Here is a 21,633-nt window from a genome sequence, read left to right on the forward strand (position 1 = left end):
AGCCTACCTGTATGCAGTAGGGGTTACAGGATCATACGACCTACCTGTATGCAGCAGGGGTTACAGATCATACAGCCTACCTGTATGCAGCAGGGGTTACAGATCATACAGCCTACCTGTATGCAGCAGGGGTTACAGGATCATATGACCTACCTGTATGCAGCAGGGGTTACAGGATCATACAGCCTACCTGTATGCAGCAGGGGTTACAGGATCATATGACCAACCTGTATGCAGCAGGGGTTACAGGATCATACAGCCTACCTGTATGCAGCAGGGGTTACAGGATCATATGACCTACCTGTATGCAGCAGGGGTTACAGGATCAATGAGATCAATGAAATCACCAGGTAGCCTATATGTGGCAAAGATGCGTCCATAGCAATGTAGGTAGGCTACTCTGTTTTTGCCAGGCAAAACCAGAGAAAATTAATCTAGTGCTTTCTGATCACTAACCTGGATATGTGCGCCCGCCTTTGCGCACAAATGCTGATGACTGCTCATTGGTCAACAGTCAAAACGCACAACTTTTTGGTTCTGAAGCACTAATAAGATGTTTTTGAAACAAAAATGTGGTGCAATGCCATAGGCTTATGTCAGTGACAAGATCGAATAAGCAAAGGTATGAATATAAAATACAAATGGTAGTCTATATGTATGAAAAATATATATGTTTTTCTCTATTCAGTTTCACACTCGCAACCCCTCAAAACCTCATTGCACTATCTCACCCGACATGTGTTGATTGACAGTTTGCTGGTCTAATCAGAGGGCTGAGTGTTTCACTAGCCAATCTGTTGTTTTGCAAGCGCTATACTGTCTCTGTCTGCATGGAGAGTAATCCACAGAGAGTGTGCAACAAAATGAATGACAAAACGTTACAAAACCAAAGTCGAGTCCCAAGTCAGGAGGCTCCAAGTCCAAGTCAAGTCATTTTATTTTCTATCGAGTCATCAAATTTGTGACTCGAGTCCAAGTCATCTGACTCGAGTCCACACCTCTGGCATTATAACACCAGTCATACATAAGGGGGGCTATGGTAAAGTGTTACCGGAAATTAATTCAATGCATTTTACCTTCTGGCCCAGGGGGCAGTCTGCAATGGCAAAGCCGAACCCTCCTGGCCCCTTCACCAGGGGTACACCCACCAGCTCCGGCTGCAACAGCGTGAGGTCTGGACCCTCAGGGTAGTGGCGCCCCCCGTTGGACATGGCTGGGACAGCTGTTGTCTGTCAATCAATCAAATCAAATCAAAATCACCCAAATCTATTTATATAGCCCCTTTTTACATCAGCAGTTTTCACAAAGTGCTTTTACGGTAACCCAGGCTAGACCCCTGACAGCAAGCAAAAACAGAAGCACAGTGGCCAGGAAAAACTCCCTAAAAGGAAGAAACCTAGGGAGGAACTGGTTGTACTGTACCTGTCTTGGGAGGGTGCCGTCTGGGCTGGTGACATAGTGTATCTCCTGGGGGTTAGAGGTCGAAAGTGAAGGGGTGGCTTCGGGGGCCAGGGCTGTGGCTATGTCCCACGAGGAGGCGTCGACACTCCCACTGGGGTCCTCAGGGAGGGGGTAACCCCGACACAGCACCATGTCCACGTACTGGTTGACTGGGATAGACTGGAACATCTGAACCACGTCAGCATGAGTCTTCCCCAGGACACACAGTCCGTTGATGTCCACGATGACGTCACCTGGTAGAGTAGAGGGAGAGGAGAGGAAGAAGGGAGAAGGAAGTGTCAATATCAGCATTGGCAACAGTCTTTAAAATGGGAGTGTGCTGTGGTTAGTTGTAGCACTATACCCAGTCCACTAACACCAGACCCAGTCCACTAACATACAAATCAGTTTGCATAACGTTTAGCGCAAACAGTTCCCGCATGAAGGCATCGTTGCTCAGGAGCTGAAATATGTTTCCTTGGAGTCTGCTCCATAAACAACTGCTTTGGGGTTGATGAATGAACAAAGAAGTAAGGTACAGCCTAACACTCTCTCCTTCCCCTCATCCTCCATCATTCCAGCCTGGGTGTATTAAGTCAGCTACTCCCAGCCAGATCAATAAAGACTAGGAAAATGTGCTCAGTTTATCTCCAGCCAAAAGAAAAACAGGAAACTCCCCACCACTAGCTAGCTGGGAGCAGTGGTGTAAAGTACTTAAGTAAAACATACTTTAAAGTACTACTTAAGTTGTTTTTTGGGGTATCTGTACTTTACAATTTATATTTTTGGCAACTTTTACTTCACCAAATTCCTAAACAAAAGTATAGACTTTTTACTCCATATATTTTCCCTGACACCCAAAAGTACTCATTACATTTTGTCAGGAAAATGATCCAATTCACACACTTATCAAGAGAACATCCCTGGTCATCTCTACTGCCTCTGATCTGGTGGACTCACTAAACACAAATGCTTTGTTTGTAAATTATGTCTGAGTGTTGGGAGTGTGCCCCTGGATATCCGTCAATAAAGATATTTTTTTTTAAATTGTGCCGTCTGGTTTGCTTAAATAAAGGTTAAAAAAAAATAATCAGCTTGGGGGGCAGCTAAGCCCTTGTGGGGCATTTAAGCCTTGAACGATGCCTGACAGGCAGCTCTGTCTCCCAGGCTCTTTGCCACGCCCATACCACATCCAATCGCATGTAAGCAACAATGCAGCTAACTTTGCTAGTCTTGTGAGCAAGAGCGCTGCTAGCTAGTTAGCTAGGTAGTCTCGTTAGCTAGCTAGTTTGTTTTCTATTCTGGTCGTTAGCTTGCATATCTGATACAGTATGTGTATGATTGTAAGGGGCACTTGTTTTATGGATGATATTTACATTTGAGTGGGTGAGCTCTATTCCTGACAGGCTGATCAGATTACATTTCAGGCTCAGAGCTTGATAAGATTCAATAGCAGCCTCAGAGGCTGATAAGTCAGGATTCTGCTTTGTAGTTTCATAGATGGGTTAGATAGATAAGGCACCCTCATCTGTTTGCTCCATGGTTGCGAGGGCATTGTTTCTGTTGCTATACAACCAACACGTCTATAGGTAAAGTTCATTGCCGGCAGATTAGCAGCCAATGCATTATGTATATGATCAAGAGATGGTGCGCTTTACTCCTGGCAAGCTGATCAGAGTCAATTGCCGCCTCAGAGGCTGATATGTCAGGATGCAGCCTTGTAGGCTGTCTGCAAGGAGCCTTACATATGAAATAGCCTACAAGTCAGCCTCCTGATTTACAAGCCTCTGAGGCTGCTATTGAATCTGATCAGCTGCCAAGAATAGAGCTCACCCACTCTGGATGATATGCATCAGCCTATAAAGCACGGACAGCTAATCTGCCTGCAAGGAGCTTTACCATTGAAACAGCCTACAAGGCAGCATCCTGACACCAGCCTCTGAGGCTATTGGATCTGATCAGCCTGCCTGGAATAGAGCTCACCCCCTGGATCAGATATGCATCTGGCTATAAAGCAATTTGACAGCTAGTCTGTCTTCAAGGAGCCTTACCTATGAAACAGCCTATGAGGCAGCATCCTGATTTATCAGCATCTGAGACTAAAATGTAATCTGATCAACCTGTCAGGGATGGAGCTCACCCACTGTAATTGTAAATATTATCCATGAACTATATATATCAGTTATGCAAGCTAACAACCAGCATAGATAACAAGCTAGCTTGCTAGATAGCCAACAAGACTAACTAGCTAAGACTAGCCAAGTTAGCTGTGTTATCCTTTGCATGAGATTGACTGTGGTCTTGGCGGCAGGGTGCAGCCTGGGAGACAGCATTGCCTGTCAGACATTGTTCAGGGCTTAAATGCCCCAAGAGCGCATTGCGATCATTGCAGCCACAGGGCTCCTTGATGAGGTGGTTATCGTGCATCTGAACAAATGAATGGATGATGCGTGCTACTTCTGATTATTTTGTGATCTCGACAAAGCAACTTTAGTTATGTCGTGATCATGAGACAAATAAGTCGTGATCTCGACAAAGCAACTTTAGTTATGTCGTGATCATGAGACAAATAAGTTGTGATCTCGACAAAGCAACTTTAGTTATGTCGTGATCATGAGACAAATAAGTCGTGATCTCGACAAAGCAACTTTAGTTATGTCGTGATCATGAGACAAATAAGTCATGATCTCGACAAAGCAACTTTAGTTATGTCGTGATCATGAGACAAATAAGTTGTGATCTCGACATAGCGAGGGATTTTAAATTTTTCATATGTCCTCTCCATTTCAATGAGCCACTGGCAGCTATATACTAATACCGGGATGTGTATTGAAGGCCGTTTGGGCTGTGTATACTGTATGTCATACAGTTGAAGTCGGAAGTTTACATACACTTAGGTTGGAGTCATTAAAACTTGGTTTTCAACCACTCCACAAATTTCCATGACCAGTGCTCTCAATAATAAATGCTATTGGCTAATTTTGGTAGACTGGTCTCTTGTCTATTTTATGCAAATAATGATCTTACAAATTCTTAGAAACAGACAGAGTGATTTTAATTGAAGTGGTTAATGAACACATATAGGAATTGTAGAATTCCTTTAACAGGTGCAAAAAGTGCAAATCAATCCCAGAACAACAGCAAAGGACCTTGTGAAGATGCTGGAGGAAACAGATACAAAGGTATCTATATCCACAGTAAAACAAGTTAAATATTGACATAACCTGAAAGGCTGCTCAGCAAGGAAGAAGACACTGCTCCAAAGCCACCATAAAAAAGCCAGACTACGGTTTGCAACTGCACGTGGGGACAAAGATCTTACTTTTTTGTAGAAATGTCCTCTGGTTTGATTAAATAAAAATGGAACTGTTTGGCCATAATGACCATCGTTATGTTTGGAGGAAAAAGGGGGACGCTTGCAAGCCGAAGAACACCATCCCAAACGTGAAGCACGGGGTGGCAGCATCATGTTGTGGGGGTGCTTTGCTGCAGGAGGGACTGGTGCACTTCACAAAATAGGTCGGAAAATTATGTGGATATATTGAAGCAACATCTCAAGAAATAGGTCAGGAAGTTAAAGCTTGGTCGCAAATGGGTCAAATGGACAATGACCACAAGCATACTTCCGAAGTTGTGGCAAAATGGCTTAAGGACAATAAAGTCAAGGTATTGGAATCGCCATCACAAAGCCCTGACCTCAATCCCATCCCATTTTTGGGCAGAACTGAAAATGTGTATGTGAGCAAGGAGGCCAACAAACCTGACTCAGTTACACCAGCTCTGTCAGGAGGAATGGGCCAAAATTCACCCAACTTAATTTTGTATTTATTATGTTTTACCTTAATTTATCTAGGCAAGTCAGTTAAGAACAAATTCTTATTTTCAATGATGGCCTAGGAACAGTGGGTTAACTGCCTTGTTCAGGGGCAGAACGACAGATTTGTACCTTGTCAGCTCGAGCATTCGATTGTGCAACCTCTCACCCTCTTACTAGTCCAACACTCTAACCACTAGGCTACGCTGCTGCCCCAAATGTGGGAAGTGTGGGAAGCTTGTGGAAGGCTACCCGAAACGTTTGACCCAAGTTAAACAATTTAAAGGCAATGCTACCAAATACTAATTGAGTCTATGTAAACTTCTGACCCACTGGGAATGTGATGAAAGAAATAAAACATGAAATAAATCATTCTCTCTACTATTATTCTGACATCTCACATTCTTCAAAGAAAGTGGTGATCCTAACTGACCTAAGACAGATAATTTTTACTGGGATTAAATGTCAGGAAATGTGAAAAACTGAGTTTAAATGTATTTGGCTAAGGTGTATGTAAACTTCCGACTTCAACTGTACGTGATCCAAGAAATACTGTATGACCACACTTATAGATATGCATGTTCATAATAATCATAAGCATGTAAAGAAGCACAGCCAAGAGGCCTTCAGTATGAAATCTGAAATACTGCGTATAACTCCACTTCAAATCAGGGTGCTACCATAAACGTGTGTGTACCGACAATGATAAATGAACCTTGTTGATCTGTGTGCACAAGTGCGATGTGTGTGTGTGTTTGTATGCGTGCGTTCCTGCGTACAAGCATCTATGTGTACGTCTGTGTGTGTGTGAGAGTGTGTTTACATGTGCGTACAACACTCACCAGAGGTCATCTTGTTGTCGTGCGCAGCGGGCCCGTCTCGGAGCACGTTCTTCACCTGGAGGAACTCGTCATGGCGGTCGCCCCCAATGATGGTGAAGCCAAACCCCTGGGGGCTCTTCCTCAGATTTGTCCTCAGAATGGAGCCCTGGAGATGGGCTGGGTCCCGTACGAAACCCCTCACACCCACAACAGGCTCATCTGAAGGAGAGAGGAAGTGAGGGGAGAGGCAAGTAAGAGGGTGAGAGAACAGAGCAAAGAGAAAGAAAAAAACCTTAGAGAAAGATGACTAAATACAAAAAAAGCACAACGAGAGAGAGATGCAAATTGAGGAAGTACTGTATAAGCAAATACCTAATTATTATGACTGTAATTCAGCTAATTGCTCTCAAACCTTAATGCCCCATTGAAGTATTTTACTTTACAAATTAGTGACTATTAATTCTTTGTTTGTTTGTTGTATTATCATCACAAGGCCTGTCACTATTGTTCAGCTGCATTGATCTGACAGAGAAACTATGCTAGGCTAGCTGCTAGCGCTAATCCATTGATCTGACAGAGAAACCAGGCTAGGCTAGCTGCTTGAGCTAATTCACAATGAGAATTCACAATGACAGAGATTACAGCGACACGTCTATGCCGCTACACTCATTTTATTCTGATATATCCATATGGGACAACTTCAAAGAACACCTAAAGTATCGTTATTTTGTATGGTAGGTAGAGTGTATGTGTGTGTGTGTGACAGATGCACATAGGTGCAAGTTCACAGGCTGTTAGGGATCTGTCCCCTGTAACGTCACAGTGCAGGCTACCGCCACGGTGGCAGGGAGCTGACACCTACTCGTCACTCAGACTGTCACTGTCACTAAGAACTATGCTACTGCTGAACAGAGATGGCCTACTCCTCTTTTACTTAAGCATGCCAGTGAAAAAGACATACTGTAAAAAAAGAAAAAAGAACTCACACATGACGCACAAAGCAGTGTGACAAATCCGTTTGGATATAACCTTGACATTTCAAATCTTACAGAGATGTGATAAACTTTCAGATTGAATTTGCTATGTTATGCCTGCAGGATGGTGCATGGGAATAAATGTCCAGGAGACAAACTGTGTGTGTATTTGTGTGTGTGTGTACACTGCAGGGGTACATCCACCTGAATAACCACCACAACGCAGGGATTGAGGCAGACAGACAGCTGACCTCAAACTGCAGCTGGAGGCTCTCACCATGTGACTGAGACACAGCGGCCCTTAACTCTGCATCAGCAGAGAGAGAGAGAGAGAGGGGGGGGGGGGCGCGCCCTTTCCTCTGCATCAGCAGAGAGAGAGGGGTGGCGCCCTTTCCTCTGCATCAGCACAGAGAGCGAGGGGGACAGAGATATCGAGAGGAGAGTGATATTGACAGCGATAGAGGAGGGAGAGGGAGCAAAGAGATATCCATGGCCCCTGTCTGACCTTGGTTTCCATTGGGTGAGTTATAGGCTGTGTCTCCTCTAGTGATTCTTCACACACTGAGGGATGGATAGTGGGGGGTGGGGGGCATCAATCTCTTTAATTGGAGTAAATATAGACACCCCCCGTCCTCCTCCACTACCCCCCATGTGTCATGTGATTTAGATTTGCATAACTGCTTTGCGCTCAGAGAAAACGGATTATGCTGAGTGTGATTAACATGACATTCTCACATACCAGCAGTTTCCCTGAGCCATTTGTGTGTGAACATATACACTGGGTGTACAAGACATTAGGAACACGTGCTCTTTCCATGGCATCTTGCATATGCCGCTCTGTCATTGCTCATCCATATATTTATATGTATATATTCTTATTCCATTCCTTTACTTAGATTTGTGTGCATTAGGTAGTTGTTGTGGAATTGTTAGATTACTTGTTCAATATTGCTGCACTGTCGGAATTAGAAGCACAAGCATTTCGCTACACTTGCAATAACATCTGCTAACCATGTGTATGTATGTGACCAATACATTTTGATTTGATTTGACATAGACTGACCTATTATCCCTTGTTGACGTCACTTGTTGAATTCACTTCAATCAGTGTAGATGAAGGGGAGGAGACAGGTTAAAGAAGGATTTTTAAGCCGTCTGACAATTGAGACATGGATTGTGTATGTGTGCCATTCAGAAGGTGAATGGGCAAGACAAAATATTTAAGCGCCTTCAAACTGGGTATGGTAGTAGGTGACAGGCACACCGTTTGGTGTCAAGAACGACAACGCTGCTGTTTTTTTCACGCTCAACAGTTTTCCGTGTGTATCAAGAACGGTCCATGACCCAGAGGACATCCAGACAACTTGACACAACTGTGGGAAGCATTGTAGTCAACATGGGCCAGCATTTCTGTGGAACGCTTTTGAGACCTTGTAGAATCCATACCCCAACAAATTGAGGCTGTTCTGAGGGCAAAAGTTGCAGTGCAACTCAATATTAGGAAGGTGTCCTTAATGTTTTGTATGCTCAGTGTATGTGTGTGTATGCATGTGTATGTGTCTTTCAATGTGTGTGTGTGTGTGTGTGCGGGCGTAGTCTATGCGCCAACATGCGTATGTACCATGACATGTGACATATTCCATGACAGTTCTCTGTGTGTTCTGTGCCTGACAAGATGAAGTCCTTCCATCAGAACATCAAAGGACACCGACTGTCAGAGCCTTCTCTCCACTGTGATAAGGGACTGTCCTCACATCACCAGAATGAAAAGGGAAAGATACAGAAGGGTGAGGGCAGGGGTCGGTGGAAGAGAGAGAGAGTATGATGCGATGAGTTTTGCATCATATGAAAAATGTATTCCTGTACTTTGAAAGTTATATATCTTGAAAACTTGATTGCTGACATGCAAAACATTTTGGGACTAAATCAACAATAGACTAATGAAACAAATACCAAAAGATAGTTTTGAGTGGAATTTTCCTTTAACATAGCCATGATTAAGTCATGGTAACACAAAGAGATGGTCTATTTATCAGGCAGGCAGGCAGCTTGCTGTGATTCTTGAAAATCACATATAGAGAGGACTGTCAGTGCAGGATAATTACAGTCCCGTATAGCTACAGCACTATAGCAACAGACCGCAGCCTCTTTCACTGAGAGGGAGGTCAGTCTGCCTTGTCAAAACAGCGTTTAAAACTCTACATGGCAGCACGCCCCTCTGGGATCTCTCCGATCCACTCTGCTCTGTTCGCTGTGAGACAGACCACTCATTAACAAGCACAGGGAACGTGTAGAGAGCAGAGTAGAGAGCTCTGTCAGAACAGAGAATCACTCAGGCAAAAACTAGAGGAAAAGAACAGTCCAGGAAACAATACCATGGGAAATAAGCTCTTTTAGCTGGACAGGAGCTGGACTAACTGGGGACGTGTCTCAAATGGCACCCTATTCCCTTTAGAGTGCACTACATTTGACAAGAGCCCTATAGGCCCTAGTCAAAATTAGTGTAATATAAAGGGAATAGGGTGCAATTTGGGATGTAGCCTGGGACTTGTTCGGTCCCAATAGGCTGTGCATAGAGCAGAGTGTTTCTTCTGTCTAGAGGGTCTGAGTTGATCTGGTTCTAACACTAGGGTCTCTGTTCAATCAAACCCTGTTTGTTTAACAACAACCTCCTGTAATATTCATACAGTATGTATCCACAAACGGAATTGTAATTGGTGGCATTCTACCATATCATATCATACTGCACTATGATTGATTTAGACCACCAGGTTAGGTCATTGCAGTTGATCATGGCCGGAGACACATGAACATGCCAGTTATAGCTACAGTACAGGTCAAACGTTTGGACACACCTGCTCATTCAAGGGTTTTTCTTACATTTTACTATGTTCTATATTGTAGAATAATAGTGAAGGCATCAAAACAATGAAATAACACATATGGAATCATGTAGTAAGCAAAAAAGTGTATGTATATATTATATTTGAGATTCTTTAAAGTAGCCACTCTTTGCCTTCATGACAGCTTTGCACACTCTTGGCATTCTGTCAACCAGCTTCATGAGGTAGTCACTTGGAATGCATTTCAATTAACAGGTGTGCCTTGTTAAAAGTTAATTTGTGGAATTTCTTTCCTTCTTAATGCATTTGAGCCATTCAGTTGTGTTGTGACAAGGTAGGAGTGGTATACAATGGACATTCGAACTGGTGGAAATCTGTCCTTTGGTCTGATAAGTCCATAGTTGACCGCTGTGTCTTTGTAAGACGCAGAGTAGGTGAACAGAGGATCTCCGCATGTGTGGTTCCCACCGTGAAGAATGGAGGAGAAGGTGTGATGGTGCTTTGCTGGTGACACTGGCCGGTAATTTATTTAGAATTCAAGGTACGCTTAACCAGCATGGCTACCACAGCCTTCTGCAGTGATACGCCATCCCATCTGATTTGTGCTTAGTGGGACTATCATTTATTTTTCAACAGGACAATGACCCCAAACACCTCCAGGCTGTGTAAGGGCTATTTGACCAAGAAGGAGAGTGATAGAGCACTGCATCGGATGACCTGGCCTCCACAATCACCCGACCTCGACCCAATTAAGATGGTTTGGGAAGAATTGGACAGCAGAGTGAAGGAAAAGCCAACAAATCCTCAGCATATGAGGGAACTCCTTCAAGACTGTTGGAAAAGCATCATGGTTGAGAGAATGCCAAGAGTGTGCAAAGCTGTCATCAAGGCAAAGGGTGGCTAGTTTGAAGAATCTCTAATATAAAATATATTTTGAATTGTTTAACACTTTGTTGGTTACTACATAATTCCATGTGTTATTTCATAGTTGTGATGTCTTCACTACTATTCTACAATGTAGAAAATAGTGAAAAGAAAGAAAAACCCTTGAATGAGTAGGTGTGTCCAAACGTTTGGCTGGTACTGTAGCTAATAAAGAGCTATGTTTTATAAAGATCCTGTCGTACTGCATTTTATTATTTTGTACAAAGCATGCAAAACAAGACACCTCCAAGGACCTACCCCTCAGGAATGACACAGAGCAAAGCAGCAAAGCCTGAGGAACATGCATCCTTCCCCAATCAGTGGGTGTTTTAAGGTTACATCATAGTTTCTGTTATTGGGGTTATTGTGGTCTGTTCCAGGACAGCATTAGCAGCCTACCACAGCACAGTAGGTTCCTGTGGCAGTGACAGTAAGGGCCTCCAGGCCTAAGACTTCTCTCTGAGGGGGTTTCTGGTGGTGTAGAAATCACACATACACTGTGCTTCCCCCTCCAATACCCTCTCGATGCTAATGCTGTGCCAGTCAAAATAGCAGCCTGAAGGGTGTCTGGAAGAGCTGGTACAGAGAGAGGTAGTGCTGATAGGGCCTAGGCCTTTTTGTGAGTCAGCCTCTGTGGTCAGACCATTGTCACTACCTGGTCTGACCCATGTTCGATTCTGTTCTGTGGGCAACTGGGCATCACCGAGTTGTCTCAGCAGAGAAACATCAATGGCTAGATGATCAATCCCAGTTAGAGGGAGTTAGGGGGCGTGATGAGCTCTGCAGCAGACTTGAACAACTCAATCGCTGGTTGAAAACTGTTTTCTGTCCTTCCCAAAAGATTGAATTTGTAGATAATTGTCCATCTTTCTGGGACTCACCCACAAACAGGACCAAGCCTGGCCTACTGAAGAGTGACGACTTCATCCTAGTTGGAGGGGTGCTCTCATTTGATCTAGCAACATAGAAAGGGATTTAACTCCTCTAGTTCCAAAATGAGATAAGGTGCAGGCCAGGCAGCAGGCTGTTAGTCTGCCCCTAGCACAGTCAGTGTAGTCAGCTCAGTTTTCCACATTGAGACTGTGTCTGTGACTCGATCTAGGTCGGGCAAAACTAAACATGGTGGTGTTCGCCTAAGCAATCTCGCTGGAATGAAGACCTCCATGTGTGTCATTAATGAAATAGATTGTGATAATACTTCACATCTCAAAATGGGACTACTTAATGTTAGATCCCTCACTTCCAAGGCAGTCATAGTCAAATTAACTTGATGTGATTGGCCTGACTGAAACATGGCTTAAGTGTGATGAATTTACTGAGCTAAATAAGGCCTTTCCTCCTGGTTACACTAGTGACCAAACCCCCTGTGCATCCCGCAAAGGTGGAGGTGTTGCTAACATTTTTGACAGCAAATATGTATTTTGAGTTTCTAGTCAGGAAATCTATGGAGTCTACTCAGTAACTTTATTTTTGTATTTGTCTCCACAATTTCGTGATATACAATTGCGATCCAATTCTGATCTTGTTTCATCTCCCATCTCATCTCTGCAACTCCCCAATGGTGCAATGAGCCAAGTAAAGCCCCCCCCCCCCCCCCCCCCCTAACCAGGATGATGCTGGGCCAAAACTCAGTTGTCCTGAGACTGCAGGACAACTGAGTTGGGACCAAAAGACTGAAAAACAGCTTCTATCTCAAGGCCATCAGACTGTTAAATAGCCATCACTAGCACATTAGATGCTGCTGCATATAGGTATAGACTAGAAATCACTGGCCACTTTAAGAAACGGAACACTAGTCATTTTAATAATGTTTACATATCTGGCATTACTCATTTCATACAGTTGAAGTCTGAAGTTTACATACACTTAGGTTGGAGTCACGGCTCTCTAAGGTCAGGGCGTGACAGTACCGTTGCGGGCCCCGGACTGGGCACCTTCGCTGCGGGCCCCGGACTGGAGGCCGTCGCTGGGGGCTACGGACTGGAGAACGTCGCTGGGGGCTTCGTGCCATGACTCCTCACTGGAGGCTTCGTGCCATGGATCATCACTGGAGGCTTCTTGCCATGGATCATCACTGGAGGCTTCATGCCATGGATCATCACTGGATGCTTTGTGCCATGGATCATCACTGTTGGCTTCATGCCATGGATCATCACTGTTGGCTTCTTGCCATGGATCATCACTGTTGGCTTCTTGCCATGGATCATCACTGGAGGCTTCGTGTCATGGATCAGCACTAGAGGCTTCTTGCCATGGATCATCACTGGATGCTTCGTGCCATGGATCATCACTGGATGCTTCGTGCCATGGATCATCACTGGAGGCTTATTGCCATGGATCATCACTGGAGGCTTCGTGCCATGGATCATCACTGGAGGCTTATTGCCATGGATCACCACTGGAGGCTTCTTGCCATGGATCATCACTGGAGGCTTCATGCCATGAATCATCACTGTTGGCTTCTTGCCATGGATCATCACTGTTGGCTTCTTGCCATGGATCATCACTGGAGGCTTCATGCCATGGATCATCACTGGAGGCTTCTTGCCATGGATCATCACTGTTGGCTTCTTGCCATGGATCATCACTGTCGGCTTATTGCCATGGATCACCACTGGAGGCTTCTTGCCATGGCTCATCACTGGAGGCTTCTTGCCATGGATCATCACTGGAGTGGAGAGACACACAGGAGGCCTGGCTCTGGGAGCAGGCACAGGACTCACCAGGCTGGGGAGGCATACAGGAGGCTTTGTCCTTGGCCGAGGCACCGGATACACTGGGCCGTGGAGGCGCACTGGAGGTCTCTAGCTTAGAGCCTGCACAACCCGTCCTGGCTGGGTGGTTATCTTCGCCCTGCAAATGCGGGGCGCTGGCACAGGACACACTGGGCTGTGCAGATGTACCAGAGACACAGTGCGCAGAGCCGGCGCAGGATTTCCTGGGCCGAAGAGACGCACTGGAGACCAGGCGCGCTGAGCCGGCACCATCTGTCCTGGCTGGATGCTCACCCTAGCCCGGCAGATGCGGGGAGCTGGGATGTAGCGCACCGGGCTGTGAACGCGCACTGGAGACACTGTGCGCTCCACCGCATAACACGGTTCCTGATCAGTACGACGCTCGCCACGGTAAGCACGGGGAGTTGGCTCAGGTCTCCAACCTGACTCAGCCAGACTCCCCGTGTGCTCCCCCCCAAAAACAATTTGGGGGATGCCTCTCGTGCCTGCTTCGCTGACGTGCCTCCTCATATCGCCGCCGCTCCTCCTTCGCTGCCGTTATCTCCTCCTTTGGACGGCGATACTCCCCAGCCTGCCTCCAGGGTCCCTTACCGTCCAGGATCTCCTCCGTGTCCAGGAGTCCTCTTTACCATGCTGCTTGGTCCTTTGGTGGTGGGACGTTCTGTCACGGCCGTTGAAAGAAGTAGACCAAAGCGCGTACATATTCCTTTTTATTAGGATGACGCCAACAAAAACAATAAACAATACAAAAACAACCGTGAAGCTTAAGGGCTATGTGCCACAAACAAAGTTAACTTCCCATACTGAAAGGATGGAAAAGGGCTATCTAAGTATGGTTCCCAATCAGAGACAACAATAGACAGCTGTCCCTGATTGAGAACCATACCCGGCCAAAACATAGAAATACAAAATCATAGAAAAACAAAACATAGAATGCCCACCCCACATCACACCCTGACCTAACCAAAAAGATACATAAAACGGCTCTCTAAGGTCAGGGCGTGACACAAATATTCACCCAAGTTATTGTGGGAAGCTTGTGGAAGTCTACCCAAATCATTTGACCAAAGTTAAACAATTTAAAGGTAATGCTACCAAATAATAATTGAGTGTATGTAAACTTCTGACCCACTGGGAATGTGATGAAAGAAATAAAAGCTGAAATAAATCATCCTCTCTACTATTATTCTGACATTTCACATTCTTAAAATGAAGTGGTGATCCTAACTGACCTAAGACAGGGAATTCTTACTAGGATTAAATGTCAGGAATTGTGAAAAACTGAATTTAAATGTGTTTTGGCTAAGGTGTATGTAAACTCCTGACTTCAACTGTATATACTGTTTTCTATACTATTATATGGTATCTCATTCACGTAATACTGTTTACATATCTTGCATCACTCATCTCATATGTATATACTGTATTCTATGCTATTCTACTGTATCTTAGTCTGTTCCGCTCTGACATCGCTCATCCATATGTATAGAGTCTTAATTACTTCCTCCTTAGATTTGTGTGTATTGGGTATATGTTGTGTAATTTGTTAGATATTACTTGTTAGATATTACTGCACTGTCAGAGCAAGAAGCACAAGCATTTCGCTACACCCGCAATAGCTAAACACATGGATGTGACCAATAAAATTAGATTTTAATCAGAGCTGAATGCTGACTAACAGTGTGGTTAGAGTACAGAATGTCTCGGTGACATTATCTCAGGACCATTACAAGTGGTCCTGAGAGGATGAGTCAATCATTATGTAATTTACAGCTACTACATTCTAATTGATCTGTCAATCCATTGACCCCAAACTACCACGATTAAGAAAACTTTCTATGTCCAACACACTCTCTTCTCTGTCTCTCTCATGACTCGCTCTCTCTCCTCTGTCTCTCTCATGACTCTCGCTCTCTCTTCTCTGTCTCTCTCATGACTCTTGCTCTCTCTTCTCTGTCTCTCTCATGACTCTCGCTCTCTCTCTTCTCTGTCTCTCTCATGACTCTCGCTCTCTCTCTTCTCTGTCTCTCTCATGACTCTCGCTCTCTCTTCTCTGTCTCTCTCATGACTCTCGCTCACCTCTTCTCTGTCTCTCTCATGACTCTCTCTTTTTCTTCTCTGTCTCTCTCATGACTCTCGCTCGCTCTCTCTCCACTCTGTATCTCTCATGACTCTCTCTTTCTCTTCTCTGTCTCTCTCATGACTCTCGCTCTCTCTCTTCTCTGTCTCTCTCATGACTCTCGCTCTCTCTTCTCTGTCTCTCTCATGACTCTCGCTCTCTCTCTTCTCTGTCTCTCTCATGACTCTCGCTCTTTCTCTTCTCTGTCTCTCTCATGACTCTCGCTCTCTCTTCTCTGTCTCTCTCATGACTCTCGCTCTTTCTCTTCTCTGTCTCTCTCATGACTCTCGCTCTCTCTTCTCTGTCTCTCTCATGACTCTCGCTCACCTCTTCTCTGTCTCTCTCATGACTCTCTCTTTTTCTTCTCTGTCTCTCTCATGACTCTCGCTCGCTCTCTCTCCACTCTGTATCTCTCATGACTCTCTCTTTCTCTTCTCTGTCTCTCTCATGACTCTCGCTCTCTCTCTTCTCTGTCTCTCTCATGACTCTCGCTCTCTCTTCTCTGTCTCTCTCATGACTCTCGCTCTCTCTCTTCTCTGTCTCTCTCATGACTCTCGCTCTCTCTTCTCTGTCTCTCTCATGACTCTCGCTCTCTCTTCTCTGTCTCTCTCATGACTCTCGCTCTTTCTCTTCTCTGTCTCTCTCATGACTCTCGCTCTCTCTTCTCTGTCTCTCTCATGACTCTCGCTCACCTCTTCTCTCTCTCTCTCATGACTCTCTCTTTTTCTTCTCTGTCTCTCTCATGACTCTCGCTCGCTCTCTCTCCACTCTGTATCTCTCATGACTCTCTCTTTCTCTTCTCTGTCTCTCTCATGACTCTTGCTCTCTCTATTCTCTGTCTCTCTCATGACTCTCTCTCTCTCTCTCTCTCTCTTCTCTGTCTCATGACTCTCCCTTTCTCTTCTCTGTCTCTCTCATGACTCTCTCTCTCTCTCTCTTCTCTATATCATGACTCTCTCTTTCTCTTCTCTGTCTCTCTCATGACTCTCTTCTCTATCTCATGACTCTCTGTTTTCTTCTGTCTCATGACTCGCTCTCTCTCTTCTCTGTCTCTCTCATGACTCTCTCTTCCTCTTCTCTGTCTCATGACTCGCTCTTCCTCTTCTCTGTCTCATGACTCGCTCTTTCTCTCGCTCACTTCGTCTCATGACTCTCTTGCTCTTTGGATCTCTCCCTCGGCAGTGTGAAGTGTTTGAAGCAATGAGTGACAGGGACAGACAAAAGCTTTTTGTGCAAGAGAGCTGTGAGCAAAACGAGTGCCTTCTCCACTTCACAACATACTTGTCAAAATCCATTTGAAGTAAAGTGGTTACTATCCATTAGTGCCATTTTAATACCATTGTTACAATGGCCACTTGGTACTGCCCTCACTGACTGCAACTGATTATCTTTAGACAGTAGACACTACAACAACAAGTGGTCCAAGTGGCATGTCATGTATTTGGCGTCTACACTGACATCATCTCTAAGCTAAGGGGATCTGATTAGGAACAATTCTGACATTCTGGCTTTAGGCTCTGTTCCAATAGACACTAGCATACAGAATGAATTCCCAATTAAACACCCAATTCATTTATTATGTCCAATTCATTAAACACACTGCTTCATAATAAGTGGTATACTAGTTAGTGACCATGACAATGATCCGTTTTCAATTGAATCTATGGTGACCGTGGGCTGGCAGAGAGGTATTACCTGAGGGTGTGTTAACCCCCTGCAGGCCAGGGGAGGGGGTGTCCAGGCTCAGTTTCCTCTTGGCTTCCAGGACTGGGTTCTCAAACTGGGTCTTCTGATTGATATGGCTACAGCACAGAGACAAGGGACAAGACAGAACACTCACTGGAGAGATCAGTATACAGCACACATGCACAGAGTGTTACTCTACATACTGTATAAAAACCAAAGAAATACAACCTCAAGCGAGGACTAATACACACTTCATAAATCTTAGAGAAGGTGAAACCGACCAAAAGAGAGTGAGGCTTACATGTTTTCACAGCCTTATTTCAATGTTTTCCTTCTCCTCCTATGACACACAGTTATCTGGATCTCTTCATTTGGCAGCAACACAAAAGCCAAGTAATCTCTCATCTCTCTGGAGCCGCTTTCTTCAATGGTTTGTGTCGTGACCAAAACTCAAAACAGTTTCACAGTACCCTTACACATTACAGTCTAGTGACATCCCAGAGCACTATCCAGTCATTGCAAACCTCTGCTACCAAGCTTATATTACATCACTGTGATCCTATTCAAATCAGCGACACACCAACACAGCACTTTCTCATCTGTAAACGACAAAGAAAATGACACTGCAGTACTGTTGACACGTATAACCACTGACCTAAGATCAGTGGAATAACCATATACCCAAGATATATATCCTGCCCACAACGGCCACATCTGATTGACCTAGGATCAGTAAAGCAGTCTGTGTGCCTCCTGTTCCCTGTAGCTGTAGCGCTGTAGATTCCCAGGCCAGCCCTTTGTGAGATGAGCCCCCAGGTTGAATGTAAAGCAAGGAAAGCAGCTGATCTGCATAATGCGCCTGTGCTTTAACAGTTGTAGCTCAGCCCCAGTCGTTACTCAGGTTTTTTTGGAAGGGATGCCACTCCTGCTCTGCTCGTTGAATCACATGCATGCGGAGTGTGTGTATGTGTGACAGTGTGTGTGCTGTGTGTGCCAATTGCCAGCGTGTGTGTGTGTTCCCCTGATAAATCAAAAATTACAACTTCAGCAGAGCGGAGAAAAATACACTCCCTGTTGACAGCACCTCAACACAAAATATTTTCCTGCAGTCCTATACGTGTGTTAATTTGTATGTGTGCCAGTGTGTGTATGTGTGTTTCGAAGAAAAGTACTGTTTGTGCTCTTGTTGGGCATGAGTCATGCTGAGAGTTATCCTCACTATCCAATCAAGGAACAGAAGCACTCCTCCGTGACTGAGTGTGCTCAGTCCTCTATGTTCTTCTGATTGCCATGACTCGTTCTCTACTTTAGTTAGAACATAATGACCCATTGTGTTTTACTGTATTCATTCAAAACAAAAAGACAGAGAGGGAAAAAAAACGGGTTGTCCCGGTGATCGTCGTTTCCTCTCCTCAGAATTCTCCTTCCTGCTACTCCCATGGGAATCCATGCTGGGTGAACTGTGTGCCAGTGTGCATTTCTCAGTGAGGCGAGGCAGTGACAGCATCACAAGCGCAGGACTGCCTGACCAGCATCTCTTAATGACTTCAACAGAAATCCCATCTCATCCCATCTCATAAAACAAAATAACCATGCCACTACTTCCTGTATCACCACAGGAGAGGTGTACGTACTCCACGTAGTAGATTCCATACTGCGGGTCCTCAATCTTTTCCCAGCCATACGGAAGTTCTGCAGGCAAGAGACAGAAGCAGATGCAAATCATTGTGCTGCTACAGCTCTGGAGCAACTGGTACATCATCTACACACACAATGAGACACACAGATGTAAAGGGAAGGGGGGAGAGAGAGACAGAGAGGGGAGAGGGGGGGGGGGAGACAGAGCGGGGAGAGGGGGAGAGGGGAGAGACAGAGAGGGGAGAGGGATAGACAGAGAGGGGAGAGGGAGAGACAGAGAGGGGAGAGGGAGAGACAGAGAGGGGAGAGGGGGAGAGGGAGAGACAGAGAGGGGAGAGGGAGAGACAGAGAGGGGAGAGGGGGAGAGGGAGAGACAGAGAGGGGAGAGGGGAGAGGGGGAGAGGGAGAGACAGAGAGGGGAGAGGGGGAGAGGGAGAGACAGAGAGGGAGAGACAGAGAGGGAAGAGAGACAGAGAGGGGAGAGACAGAGAGGGGAGAGACAGAGAGGGGAGAGGGAGAGACAGAGAGGGGAGAGACAGAGAAGGGAGAGGGGGAGAGGGAGAGACAGAGAAGGGAGAGGGGGAGAGGGAGAGACAGAGAAGGGAGAGACAGAGAGGGGAGAGGGAGAAACGGAGAGGGGAGCGACAGAGAGGGGAGAGGGAGAAACGGAGAGGGGAGAGACAGAGAGGGGAGAGGGGGAAAGGGAGAGACAGAGAGAGAGAGACAGAGAGGGGAGAGACAGAGAGGGGAGAGGGGGAGAGGGAGAGACAGAGGGGAGAGGGAGAGAGGGAGAGACAGAGAGGGGAGAGGGGAGAGGGAGAAACGGAGAGGGGAGAGACAGAGAGGGGAGAGGGAGAAACGGAGAGGGGAGAGACAGAGGGGAGAGGGGGAGAGGGAGAGACAGAGAGGGAGAGACAGAGAGGGGAGAGGGGGAGAGGGAGAGACAGAGAGGGTGAGACAGAGAGGGGAGAGGGGGAGAGGGAGAGACAGAGACAGAGAGGGGAGAGACAGAGAGGGGAGAGGGAGAGACAGAGAGGGAGAGACAGAGAGGGGAGAGACAGAGAGGGGAGAGTGGGAGAGGGAGAGACAGAGAGGGAGAGACAGAGAGGGGAGAGGGGGAGAGGGAGAGACAGAGGGGAGAGGGAGAGAGGGAGAGACAGAGAGGGGAGAGGGAGAAATGGAGAGGGGAGAGACAGAGAGGGGAGAGGGGGAGAGGGAGAGACAGAGAGGGAGAGACAGAGAGGGGAGAGACAGAGAGGGGAGAGACAGAGAGGGAGAGACAGAGAGGGGAGAGGGAGAGACAGAGAGGGGAGAGGGGGAGAGGGAGAGACAGAGACAGAGAGGGGAGAGACAGAGAGGGGAGAGGGGGAGAGGGAGAGACAGAGAGGGAGAGACAGAGAGGGGAGAGGGGGAGAGGGAGAGACAGAGGGGAGAGACAGAGACAGAGAGGGGAGAGGGGGAAAGGGAGAGACAGAGGAGAGAGGGGGAGAGGGAGAAACAGAGAGGGGGAGAGACAGAGAGGGGAGAGGGGGAGAGGGAGAGGGGAGAGACAGAGAGGGGAGAGGGGGAGAGAGAGAGGGGAGAGGGGGAGAGAGAGAGGGGAGAGGGAGAGACAAAGAGGGGAGAGGGGGAGACAGAGGGGGGAGAGGGGGAGAGGGAGAAACAGAGAGGGGGAGAGAGAGAGGGGGAGAGGGAGAGGGGAGAGACAGAGAGGGGAGAGACAGAGGGAGAGGGAGAAACGGAGAGGGGGGAGACAGAGAGGGGAGAGGGAGAAACGGAAAGGGGAGAGACAGAGAGGGGAGAGGGAGAAACTGAGATTGGAGAGACAGAGAGGGGAGAGGGGGAGAGGGAGAGACAGAGAGGGAGAGACAGAGAGGGGAGAGACAGAGAGGGGAGAGACAGAGAGGGGAGAGACAGAGAGGGGAGAGTGGGAGAGACAGAGACAGAGAGGAGAGAGGGGGAAAGGGAGAGACAGAGAGGGGAGAGGGGGAGAGGGAGAAACAGAGAGGTTGAGAAACAGAGAGGGGAGAGGGGGAGAGGGAGAGACAGAGCGGGAGAGACAGAGAGGGGAGAGACAGAGAGGGAAAGACAGAGAGGGGAGAGACAGAGAGGGGAGAGACAGAGAGGGGAGAGTGGGAGAGACAGAGACAGAGAGGGGAGAGGGGGAGAGGGAGAAACAGAGAGGGGGAGAGACAGAGAGGGGAGAGGGGGAGAGGGATAGGGGAGAGACAGAGAGGGGAGAGGGGGAGAGACAGAGAGGGGAGAGGGGGAGAGAGAGAGGGGAGAGGGAGAGACAAAGAGGGGAGAGGGGGAGAGGGAGAGAGAGAGGGGAGAGACAGAGAAGGGAGAGGGAGAAACGGAGATCGGGAGAGACAGAGAGGGGAGAGGGGAAAGACAGAGAGGGGAGAGGGGGAGAGGGAGAGACAGGGAGGGGTGAGGGGGAGAGGGAGAGACAGAGAGGGGAGAGACAGAGAAGGGAGAGGGGGAGAGGGAGAGACAGAGAGGGGAGAGGGAGAGAGGGAGAGACAGAGAGGGGAGAGACAGAGAGGGGAGAGGGGGAGAGGGGAAAGACAGAGAGGGGAGAGGGGGAGAGGGAGAGACAGGGAGGGGTGAGGGGGAGAGGGAGAGACAGAGAGGGG

The 21,633-nt window shown here is 46.8% G+C and overlaps 1 protein-coding gene across 4 annotated transcripts in view; it reads right to left on the reverse strand.

The window, feature by feature from the left end:
• LOC110531231 (membrane-associated guanylate kinase, WW and PDZ domain-containing protein 3) overlaps nucleotides 1–21,633 on the reverse strand; it is a 259,379-nt gene that overhangs the window by 27,681 nt on the left and 210,065 nt on the right. For all 4 annotated transcript variants that reach the window (XM_090185057.1, XM_036988576.2, XM_036988577.2 and 1 more), the window contains exons 7-11: nucleotides 18,991–19,048; nucleotides 17,366–17,472; nucleotides 6,097–6,294; nucleotides 1,423–1,694; nucleotides 1,077–1,229 (exon numbers count right to left, since the gene is read on the reverse strand). In XM_090185057.1, coding sequence (XP_090041183.1) covers nucleotides 1,077–1,229; nucleotides 1,423–1,694; nucleotides 6,097–6,294; nucleotides 17,366–17,472; nucleotides 18,991–19,048 — 788 coding nt within the window. The remainder of the gene's footprint in view (nucleotides 1–1,076; nucleotides 1,230–1,422; nucleotides 1,695–6,096; nucleotides 6,295–17,365; nucleotides 17,473–18,990; nucleotides 19,049–21,633) is intronic.

The sequence above is a fragment of the Oncorhynchus mykiss genome, chromosome 9 (genome assembly GCF_057628025.1).
Source record: "Oncorhynchus mykiss isolate SJ-2025 chromosome 9, ASM5762802v1, whole genome shotgun sequence".
In the NCBI taxonomy this organism is placed as follows: Eukaryota; Metazoa; Chordata; class Actinopteri; order Salmoniformes; family Salmonidae; genus Oncorhynchus; species Oncorhynchus mykiss.